Raw genomic sequence first — 11,636 nt, 5'->3', positions numbered from 1 at the left:
TTTGAAGCTAATCAACTCCATTTTAATTATTAAAAATCTATATTTCTTATAATGTAATGCATACGTTTCTTTCTGAGCAAATTTTCAAGTATTATACAACAATTTATAGAAACTAATTAGTGCAAGCCGCCTCTTCATAAGAAAATATGACATTGAACTAAAACTAAATTAATGATACATGCCAATATGTAGCTCAACAACACCTGTGTCTAACCAAGAGGTTACGAGTTCAAATCCTCCACGCTATTTGTTGTACTAAAAAAATTAAAGATAAATGACTCAAATAAACCCAGTTCAAATATTAATTACATTTGAGATGACCAAAATAAGCTAAACATTTTAGTGAATGTGGCAATCTTGGTTGAAAGGATCATTTCTCATTCAATTACAGTCCAAATCATAGTGTTCATATCAAAATGAACTCTACACTCAGTGAACTTTCAAATTGTATATAAATCAAATGTTACACACTGTTGATGCCTGTCCCATCTAAAAAATCACAAGCAACAATCCAGCGCTTCTAGTTCTGTTCTACCAAACATCATTTACAGGCAGTCGTTCTTCGATAGATTCCCGACAGATTGGGCATCGATTACACTTCTCACAGCAAGTGCTGAAATCCCATTTGACAAAAACTCAGTCAAATTGACAGCAAATTCTCAAGTTAAAGCCAAAAGGGAAGGAAAAAATTACCTGCAGAGAATGTGATGCCTACAGGGAAGAAGAACCATATCAATATCTTCATCAAAGCATATTCTGCAAAGAATCTTTTCCTGAAAGATTCAGGAATTTACAATTTAATAAATTTCTTCAAGAAAATAAAAAATTTATCACTCTAATTCCCTAACTAATTTATGCACACCTCAGCTAATTTCACGAAGAAGCTACATTTTGAGATTGAAAAACAATCTTAAAATGTGTAAGTTTAAAGCTTGTCCTGGAGTCTATTGAGCCAAACAGTATCAAATTCAACCTCATTTGATAACAATTTCCTATTTTACAATTGGGGTTCTTATTTTTGGTTTCTGACAAAGAAAAGGTATTTGAGGTCGGCTTTTTATACGAAACATTTTTCAAATTATGAAGGAAATTGGTTTTCATTTCAAACTTTTAATTTAAAGAGAAAAAAACAATAATCAGCGCTGTTCACTTCGGTAAAACATTTATAGGTTTCCATCCATGAAATAACAGCTTCTCTTTCTCTGATATGTAAAACATAGCACAGTATTAAGCAAGCAGAGAAATAATCAAGTCAGAAGAAGTTACATTAAGAATTTTTTCATGCTCCTGTCGGCTGAATTTCGTAACTTCTGTCTGCTGGTTTAATGCAGCTTGTAATCTCCATATCTGGAATGAAAAACAAAAATTAAAAATCCAATATTGGCAAAACACTTCAGAAACAGATTAGTTTCCAGCTAATTCATTTGACCAGAATGTAATAGAAAATTTTAGGCCCCAAATTAGTTGATATTTAATATGCCCGCTTTAATCAATATTTATCACAAATCTATCAGTAAATACGCAGGAACAAGAAGTAAGCGTTCAAAGCAGAAACAGCTTTCTTTGTGGGGAAAGCAACTTTGGTTTATTTTGTGGGGAGGGCGACCTCCAACCTCCACCTCATGCTATGCTTATTTCTTGAGTTTTAATACGAAATGTTTCTTATAAAAAAAAAAAAAAAACAGCTTTAGTTACCTCATCAACGAGTTTGGATTTGGTCATTTTCTTTACACTCTCTGGTGTGAAAGTATCGTACCTAAATTATAGCAGTAAAGACAGGGATGAGAAAGAGAAAATAATAAAGACTATATTGTTTGTATCAAGGACAAGGAAAAATAATTAGGCATACATACAAGTCCTTCAAGTAAAGCAAAATTTCTTCAATCACCAATAAAGATGTAATTTAGATATCACAAACATGGAAAAGTTATAATACGCTCCTCTAGATTATTAACTCAATGACAAAACTGGACAGACCCATAAAGAACCAAATCATTAGGAGAAAAAAAAATGAAACAAAGCAATTTCATAATTTTGAGACAGAAACTAACATGCACAATGCACCACCAAGAATCTGCTTCATCGTTATGGACATAGATCAGAACTGACTGCTAGTTAGCTAGTGAGAATGTTGTAACTGAATGTTAATTATCACCCAGAAGATCAAAATATAAAAGGATTGTTTTTGGTATCAAGCAAAGAAAATTCATCAATTTCTTTTCATTTCAAGGTACTTCACATGTCAATCGAGAATATGGTTTGAATCATTCATTCATTGCAGATAAAAGAGACCCTATAATTTAAACTAGATACGCCTATCAATGTAATGATTAAAAAGTAAGAATGTACGGTAGATATAAAATCACCTATATTGAACATAAGATTCCTACCAAATCACCTATATTGAACATAAGATTCGAGGAAGCTGGTAATTTGCTTTCAACTCATGGATCAACTTCAAGAAAGTTTTTATAATGTAAAGAATGGGGCACCTTGATACCCCGGTTATCAAAAAGACAACAGGAAACCAAACATTGAATTAAATACTTATACTGAGAATCAAATTGCGGCAAGTAGTGTCGAAAACAAACCCAGAAGCTCCAGAATAATAAAGTTTAGCTTGCTCCTCTTGACTACCTTCATCAATTGACCACCAACCTAGCAACCTGCAAATAATCAAGTAATTGATTATGAAATGAAAATATCTACAATCCTGTAAAGTTTACATTCAATTTAAGTTTCATAAGTGGGAATCAACTTAAGAAAAAGACCAAACTACAAGAAGTTACCTCGATCCATGATGCATGAATCCTAAAAGTTCACGAGCCTTTGATCTTAGGTCAAGGTATCTTACAGAAGTAGGAGCACCAAACAATAAAATTAAAATTTTTTCCATTGATCTATATGCTGCAAATATGAAACCCACTCCTTGCAGTAAGAAAAGAGGAGAGAACAGAGCGAGACAAGGAATATATGAAGAACTCCTTGGGGTTCCCTGAAGTTGAAAGTTTTTAAATGAGAAATCAAGAAGCTAAAGAACTTTCTAATTTGTATGCACTTTTGAAAATCAAATTTACCTCTAAGCGCATAAAAAGCAGGATTTGGAAAATGATAAGAGGAACCTTCATGATGTGTCCACCAATATCCTGTAGGTTACAAACTCTTACTTGGTGCCGATCCTCGTCAGAAGAAACCACCACACCTCTACCCCAGTCAAGGTATCTAATAGTCAGCGAAGATGAACTTGATTCTCTAATGAGAGAGTGCCTATGAATCATAGGATTATACCACTTCGTGCAAACAAGAAATGCAAAGCACTCAGCTATACTGCAGATTTTTAGGGACGAAACTTTTTTACATGAGAAATTCTCAAGAACAAAAATTCAATATGCAAGGAAAGAAAAATAAATGTCAATAGATTCAAACTCAAAGCCACAGTTACCAGAAATTTATAAATAAATCCCACCAGCCCAAAGCTGCTACATCGCCTGCATCAGGAATAAGAGTAGAACAATGATCATTTCCCTTGATGGCATAAAAAAGAAGTGTGTTTTTATATCAGTCTATGTACAGGTTTATTGAGTCTCTCAATTTTTACTCTTTAATAACAGAAAAAAAAAAAAAAAGAACAAGTCTCCTAGGGTTAGTTCCCAAAAAAAGGAAGCCATAGAACAGCCCTGAGGGTTGGGGTAGAGGGCACCCCCGGAACTACTTAATAAGAGCCTCCGAATTGTTAATAAACATCAAAAGAATTTTCTGTGGTTTGAAATCTACCAAGATTGTAGATGACTTTACACTATTAAAAAAAAAAATTCAAAAGAAGAAATATTATCTTCAAAAGCCTAACATTGTGTTCCACCTATAAGTACCATACAGACTTCGGACAATGGAATTCCAAATAATTTTTAGCTTGCCCTTGAAACCCCAGCCTCCCAAACATCCAATCGTCAATACGATAAGGCAAACACAAGTGAGACCTACCTCCTATGAAATGAAAGCCCATCCCCTATGAGCAAACTGAGACTGCGTAATGAGGCCTTAAAAGAGTTATGGCCCTTACCGTGAGAGACAGATTCTCTATGGAATAAGGTAATAGCAAGAAAGTATGGTACTCATCCATATTAATGGTGTCCGGTGGGGGTTCTAAAGGCACTTCTAGAATCTGTGGCTAGCCATCTCATTTGGCTTCCCTTGTTTTTCTCTGTTTGTTCATTGTTGGGTGGGGGATGACACTTAATACTTACTTTGGAGGATAGGTGCCTTAAGGATCATCCTTTTTTTTATTCCCTCGCCTATACCACCTTTCTTCCATAAGGGGTTGGCCGGTGGCATCAATTTTGCGTCTTCGTTAGGCAACCATTCTTCTTTATTCTTGGTTCCGTCGTCCTTTGCCGATAGGGAGACATCATATTTCATGGCCCTGTTGGCCTTGTTGGGGGACTTTGTTGTTAATCCGAGGAGGGATTCTCGTCTGTGGTCCCCTAATCTTCTAGAAGGATTTTCCAGCAAATCCTTCTACTCATGTGTGGTGGGCTCCCTTCCCTCTCGCTGTTTTATTTTTTCTTCGCTTTGGAAGGTTAAGATTTCAAAGAAGGTTAGATTTTTTTGTCTAACAGGTCTTACATGGAAGGGTTAATACTTTGGACCACATCTCGAGGCATTCTTCTGCTTTAAGCGGGCCCCGGTGCTGTATTCTTTGCAAGGAAGCCGCTGAGGATCTCGATCCGCTCTTTTCCTCTTCTTAGTTTGGTTTGTCTGTTTGGGACTGTTTGCTTCAGGTTTCTGGGGTTCGCTTTGCTCATGCAAGAAACTGCAACTCATGTTGGAGGGGGCTCTAATCACCCTCTGTTTAGGGAGGGAGGTCAGCTTTTGTGGCAAGCAAGTTGTCTAGCTATTATATGGAGTTTGCGGATCATGAGAAAAAACAAGATTTTTTAGAGGGGTTGAGAGATCTTGGGAGGATGTGTGATATCTTGCTCAATCTCATGTTCTCGTTTGGGCTAAAATGTCCAAAGACTTTTGTAATTACTCTCTAAGTTTGATCTTACTTGATTGGGTACATTCTTTTAGTTTGGCCCCTTTTCTTTTCTTGGGCTGTTTTTTCTAATACTCTTTTGTCTTCTTTCATTCTTCTCAATGAAAACTCAACTTTTCATAAAAGAAAACATAATAATAATAAATAATCCAGAGACCCATTGTCTTCATAGAAGAGATACAACACAGAGGGGACAAAGATCAATTTGGAGACTTCCTTTGCAATTTGTCCCGAGCATTGAGAGTTCTGAAGGCCAAAGACCTGAGCAAATTTCACCATTTTAGGAACTTTGAAATTTCATAATAGAAGGCCAACAAATATTGGATGCCATTTTAATTGCCTCAGTAGTGGCAGGGGAGTGGAAAGTGACGAAGAAGGTTTTTTGTAATTACTACACTCGATTATACATGATTGGAAAGTGGTGATTGTATAGTTCTTTAGGGAGGGTTTTCTCTGCCCTTCTTTAGGCTGTTTCTTTTTGGCTGTTTCGTTAGGGAGGGTTTTCTCTACCCTCTGTCTTTAGGCTGTTTAATTTTTGGCTGTTTCATTCTTGGATATATGGTTCTGTTTCTTATCAAAAGAAAAGAGAAAGAAAAAAAGAAAGACCAAAGGCCCTTTTATGAAGGTAGGCTTTGAAAAAGTGTGTGACAAAGTACACTGGACCTTCCTAGACGCCATTTTGGAGCTTAAGGGCTTTGGTGCTAAATGGAGAAAATAGATTTGGGGTTGCATCTATTCGATCTCCATTAAGATTAATGAGAGCCAAGATGACCCGCTCTCCCGATTTCTTTTTAGTATCTAGGGGGATGCTCTAAGCCATTTGATGCAGTTCTGTAGTGAGAAAAGAATTTTGGTTCCGCTATTGATAATCCCATTTTGAAAAAAAATCATGGAACACCCTACCAAATCGAATTTCAAAATATTCCATGCTTTTTTATAAAACTCATTTGTCATCCCATCGGGCCCTAGAGACTTCAAATTTCCCAAACCCACGACCGCTTTATGAATTTCCTCATCCAAGAAAGGGCCTTCGAGCACAGTTGTAATTTGGCAAATATTTCAATAGTTTGCTCCTCGGGAATGAGAAAAAATCAAGCCATAAGTAGAAAGTAGAACAGACAGGTCATTAGTTTAAACTAAAAACAAAGTTATTATCAAAAACCTAGGTCAGTTTTCTAAATTTAAAAATTTATCCTATGCATCCTCTGTTTTCTCTACGTCTATAAAACTAAAATTATTAAAATTATTTTTTCATGAAAAAGCTTCCAATAAAAGCTTTTTAAATGCACTAAAACGCTTATTGTTTCCCATCTAGCACTAAATACTCCAGTTGCACACAAACAAAAAAAAAGGAACTAATAGGTCACAATCATTGCAAGAAAATTCCAGGTTCGAAAAAGTAGATAATAGTAACAACCAACCAAAAAAAGAACTTGATGCAAGAGCTTTGATATTCTGAAGACACATTATGAAGTAGTTCCAGAGAAATATAAATGTTCTCTCTAGCCATAAAAAGAACAATCAGACAGTTGAGATGTTGCAATTAATGGACCTCATAGTAATTAGAGTATTAACTTGATACGACTCTAAGGTATCAAAATAGTTAAATTAAGAAGAAATGAACATACCACATAGCTTTAGAAGCGTGAACAGGGTTGCAGCAATGAAGAAAACCATGGAAATTGAGACCCAGAAGTGCTGGAACCAGAGATGAATAACTAAGTATGAAAATATCTAGGAAACGTTTTTTTAGAAGAGAGGGAGAGAACTCAAACTTGGAAATACTAAATGCTTGAGCATGATGGACCATATGGCCTAATTTACTAAGAGTTATACAGGATAACCAAGAAGCAAGGTAATCATTACATGGGTCTTTCAAGGATATGTTAGATCATAACCAAAAAATGTATCCGGATTTCAAGTAGAATAAGCAGGAAGATTCATATACTGGTGGTACCGATGAATAAATCGTCATCTTATTTTCCGGATGAAATAACTTTTTTCCTAAACAAAGATACAACGTACAAGTAAGAGTATGGAAACTTGAACCTTGGGATGAAAACCTAAAATTAACAAGACTTTGTCGATTAAACCTATCTAGCATGTTTTCTGATGAAACACATCGCAACTAAATAATTGACACCAGAGCACAAGCCCATTATGTCCAATGCCATTTGCCAGCAAAGAACAGTTGCTAAATGGGTAAAATATATATGTTTAATATGTATGAGTACTTCTCCTCAAAAAAGATATATATATATATATATATGTATGTATGAGTACTGCTTTAGCATGTATCACACTCAGCTAGATGATTAATCTCTTTAGTTTTTTAATTGATTCCTCCTACTCGGTTCAATTTCTAGATAGACAAGTTTTAACTATGTCCACATCAAGCACGAAAACCTTCAAAATAACAATAGGATACCTATTCCGGTGATGATACCACACTGTAGTCCCGGCTTCTGTAAATCATTTTCAATTGTATAGCATAAGGAGTTATACAGTGAATGGAAAATTCAGCCTAAATGATTGATGAAACTGCAGGATGTTTAGCAAGTCTAAGGTAATGTGCTACAAGAAAGTGTTGGTTTCACAATCATCAGCACACAAAAGCCTACACAATATTGCCCAGACAACAGCATGAAGATAAATTATTGACTTTATTTTTTAAGAAACAAATATTTCATTGATAGGATGAAATATACAAAAGAGAGAGTCCCAAAACTGGAGTTACAAAAAGGTCATCCAGTTCTTCAAGAGATCATTTAAGCTACAATCAGTAAGAGGAAGATAAATTATTGATACTATTGAAATATTGTCAAACGAAAATTTTGATCAACAAACAGTCAACTCTTAATATATGCAAAAGAAGAATTTTCCAACGTAACTTACAGGAAGTGTTTCCCATATAACTTCGTCGCTTACATTGTCTTCTTCATCTCCAGGTAGTAAGGCTTTACACATCCTACAAGGAAAAATTCATGAAAAGAATATCATACGAGGAAAATTACTAAAGTATTTTATCTCGAAGAAAAAGTGAGAGAAATAACATTGAAATATCAAATGACTAAAGGTTTAATTCTTTCTGAAAAAGTAATGGAATAACCTTTTTTCTTACAGTTTTTGGAATGTAAGGACAATTAGTCAATAACAGTCAAGATACAGACTATTCTATGTTTTGGGAGCAATGCAATAGTAAAGGGGAAGCATTTTTTGTTTTTTAACAAGAAACTTTTCATTGATAAATATATATTATAGTTAAGAAAAGAAGAAAATTCTTTGTACAATGCTATTAAGACCCTTCTTTGGTAACTTTGGCACGAAATATATAGAGGAACTTTCAATATAGTCGTGTGGATAACTATTTATTTTGGGAAAAGGTGGTTCGCTAGCTTCGAAATGGTGCTATCTTTGTAAATCTTTTCTTAATTACTCTTTGTTAGATGTTGGTGCCAATTGGGAGTGCATTCATGTAAGCCTCCTCCATGTGTATGACAATGCCCCATCGTCGTCTTTTTTGTACTACATTATAAATAAAAATGTTTCTTTCTCCAGAAGTTAAAAAAAAAAAGAGAGAGAGAGAGAAATTACTAAACTTACCATTTTTCTGGAGGTAAAGAGAAACAATTGACCAAAAATTTATGGAAAACTTGTGGAATAAAATGATTGTACCTGACATTATCGACCAAAATTGCAAGCTCAAATATCATGAGGGGAACAAAGACAATCTTCAAATTTACAACTGCAGTAAAATTAAACTACATTATGATTAACTACATGTGAATATTACAGAATAATCTCTTTATTCTACTGGACCCCTATTAATGTGCAGACTTTGGTGGAAAATCCAAGTCTCTTGATCTCATCTCCATTTATAAGCCTACATGGATGAATATCTTTAAATACATGGGAACAAACACCCCACCAACCCAAGGAGAAACAATAAGTTAATGACTAAAGAGGCAACCTACCATTACTGCACTCTAAGAATATACAAAGAAGTAGTTCGAAAGCAACAAGTAATGGTGTTGCCATGACAGCATGCCACGGTGCCCACTGTGTATCAGAGAGGAATGTTTAAATGTTTGTTCTTTACATAGGAAAATCAAAACAAAGGAGAAGTAAATCTCAGATATGTACAAGCACAGAAATGGCTAGAATGAATAATGAGGCTAAATAACAAAGTAGATAAATCACATACATAACGGTCATGAGGCATGGTTGGAGCAGGTAGAGAAAACCTGCCTCTTGCTGCAACTAGATGAAAAAGCCATAGAGGTGAAAATACAATCCTGAAGAGAAAAATGAAAACTTGAATCTATCGGTAAATTTAGATGTTAAGATTGGGAAGGAGTGGGGAGCGACTTTTCCCATGCATTCTCACAAAGGTCCAACGAGTAAAATACAAAAAAGTAGATGCAATACAAAACCCAAAAGGTAGATTTGCAGAATAAAACATTGTGTCAAATTATGCTTGCTGTTTTCCAACTTTCAAGTAAACAACAACAAATCTTCTCCTTATTTACGTTGTTCGCCTAATGGCAGTTCAGTCGTTATGAAGCAGAAATCTCCATACGTCTATAAAGCTAAGTTAAACAAACCATGTTGTGCACAAATTGGAATGTAATTTCCATTCGTATGTACACATCATAACTGTTGAGCCCCTTTAATCCCATCAGACAAGACAAGCAAGCAGTAGTTCATTATTTTCACCACCTTGCTGGCATGAAAATTTGGAAGTTAAAGTAAAATATCAAGAAAAGGACATCTAAAGCTTAAACAAACAGTAAACGTTAAATTCACTTTGTAGTTTGCAGACTGCAGTTACATTACAAGAAATAATTTTGTGGTTCATGGTAGATGCACGTATACAATTTCAGGTACAAATTTACATTTAAAATATCCATCTCAATAATACTGGGTAAACGCAACCAATCCTCCAAACAAATTTTAAGAGAAAAAGGAATCCAAGCCTGTATAGTACCCAATACCAAGCCCAAGAAGACACTCTTCAAGTCTATATATTTGAACCTTAACTTCAAAATAGCCCTCACAAATGGATTAAAGCCTATCTGTAGACTTGGTATCTCATAGGCCTCCGGCCTCCCTTATATTCAAGTTAAGCCTGTACATTATTCTTCCACAACCCTAAGTCAAGACTCAAAATATCATAGGCTCACAACATATTCAGCAATCCTAGTTTCATAAGATAGGACTTTCTTTCCTTTTAGAAAGGCATGTTTATGTAATGACAGGCATTAGAAAGCCAGTTTTTAATGGTCAGATTATGATTCTGAGTCTCCTCCTTTCTGGTATTCACCACCAAAATGGACCAAGAGTAAAAATAACTGCCGTAACCTTCTTTTCAACAAGCAAACATAGTTGAAATTTCAAAAAATATGATCAGAGGAATTTTAATTTTTGTGGGGCCCACCTGCAGGTTACCAGAAAGTGAAATAACTGCTAAATAACTTTATTTCAAAGTTCAAACCCCAAGCCCATATGTAGGTCCCTCCATACTTACCAGAAAGTGAAATAACTGCGAAACAACTATTGAAACCCATTCATCAAGAAAGAGAGAGAGAGAGAGAGAGAGAGAGGAAAAAAAAACAATGCTTTAAATGTGGTTCGCTCCCAAAGAAACAAAGCCTTGAATTCGGTTACCAAAGTTTACCACATTAAAACAGTGTTTTAAACAGAGCAGGGCCACCAGAAATTGCGGAAAGACAATGCAACTTTGCTTCAAGTAAAAACGAAATATGGCTTCACCATATTCTAATTTCCTTGGGGCGCAAAAAAGAAAAAGATAAAAAAAAAAAAGATAAGATCACCAAACAAAACCGATAAAACATCAACACATACACTCCAATTCACCCTCTCAAGAAAACCACTTGAGAATTTAGAGCTATAAAAGCTCAAATCACAAGAAAATAGAAATGGGTTCCACAAATTATTTTGCAAAATGAAATTGCAGAGAAGTTGAAGAAGAAATTGAGAGAGGTACGAACCACCAGGAGTAGGAGACGGCTTGGTCGAGCTTGAGAGCAACCAAAAGCGTGAAGGATAAAAGAAAACCGTGAGCTGCCAGAGCCTGAAGGGACTTGAACCCCCTCCGCCATGTCAATACTCTGGTCTCTACCACCATACCAAGAAACAGTTTCCCTCTTCACTTGTTAGGGGCAGAGGAACACTGAGCAAAAGAGAGAGCCACTTTCCTCTCTCTATCTCTCTCTCAAAATGTTGCAACGCAGAAACTGAGGAAATGGAAATGGCGAAATGGGAAGTGGAAAGTGGGGCATAGCATAGCAAAGATTCCTGAGCGGTTTCAAGGCTTGGCTTTTACGCTAAACAACGAAAGAGGCGTTAATGAGCAAGCGTTGAAAATAGTCTATTTTCTTTGACGAAAATACCCTTTTGATTCATTTTAATTCGTCAACTTCATTCCACCCAAGTTTTAGGTCCCACCTCTAAGAAATGAGCAAAGTACCGTCACCACTAAACTAAGTTCCTATTGGCGTTTTTGGAGGGAAAAATACGCTACGACACATGGACCCGACAATTTAGCTTGATATCATCTGAAGCAGTCAACAAAGTTGAT

At 35.5% G+C, this 11,636-nt stretch overlaps 1 protein-coding gene across 6 annotated transcripts; it reads right to left on the bottom strand.

Annotated features, from left to right (window-relative positions):
* Positions 1-279: 279 nt before the first annotated feature.
* On the bottom strand, positions 280-11,371 carry LOC111023869 (uncharacterized). Of its 6 annotated transcripts, none has more exons than XM_088122737.1 (14): positions 11,047-11,371; positions 9,240-9,330; positions 9,010-9,094; positions 8,639-8,780; positions 7,931-8,003; positions 6,664-6,733; positions 3,443-3,488; positions 3,078-3,327; positions 2,790-2,995; positions 2,592-2,666; positions 1,696-1,756; positions 1,267-1,347; positions 694-711; positions 280-613 (listed from the first exon to the last, which is right to left on the bottom strand). In XM_088122737.1, the coding sequence occupies exons 1-14, from the start codon at positions 11,181-11,183 to the stop codon at positions 602-604; spliced, it is 1,347 nt and encodes a 448-aa protein (XP_087978863.1). In that variant the 5' UTR covers positions 11,184-11,371; the 3' UTR covers positions 280-601. The 6 variants fall into 6 exon arrangements, with proteins under 6 accessions (XP_087978863.1, XP_087978862.1, XP_022157056.1 ...); XM_088122736.1 differs by having other exon boundaries at positions 694-773; positions 11,047-11,369; XM_022301364.2 differs by having other exon boundaries at positions 694-773; positions 8,711-8,780; positions 11,047-11,367.
* Positions 11,372-11,636: the final 265 nt, after the last annotated feature.

Source organism: Momordica charantia, assembly GCF_013281855.1.
Source record: "Momordica charantia cultivar OHB3-1 chromosome 4 unlocalized genomic scaffold, Mcharantia_2.0 BLBB01000004.1, whole genome shotgun sequence".
Taxonomy (NCBI): Eukaryota; Viridiplantae; Streptophyta; class Magnoliopsida; order Cucurbitales; family Cucurbitaceae; genus Momordica; species Momordica charantia.
This window is presented reverse-complemented; position numbering and strand designations above follow the sequence as displayed.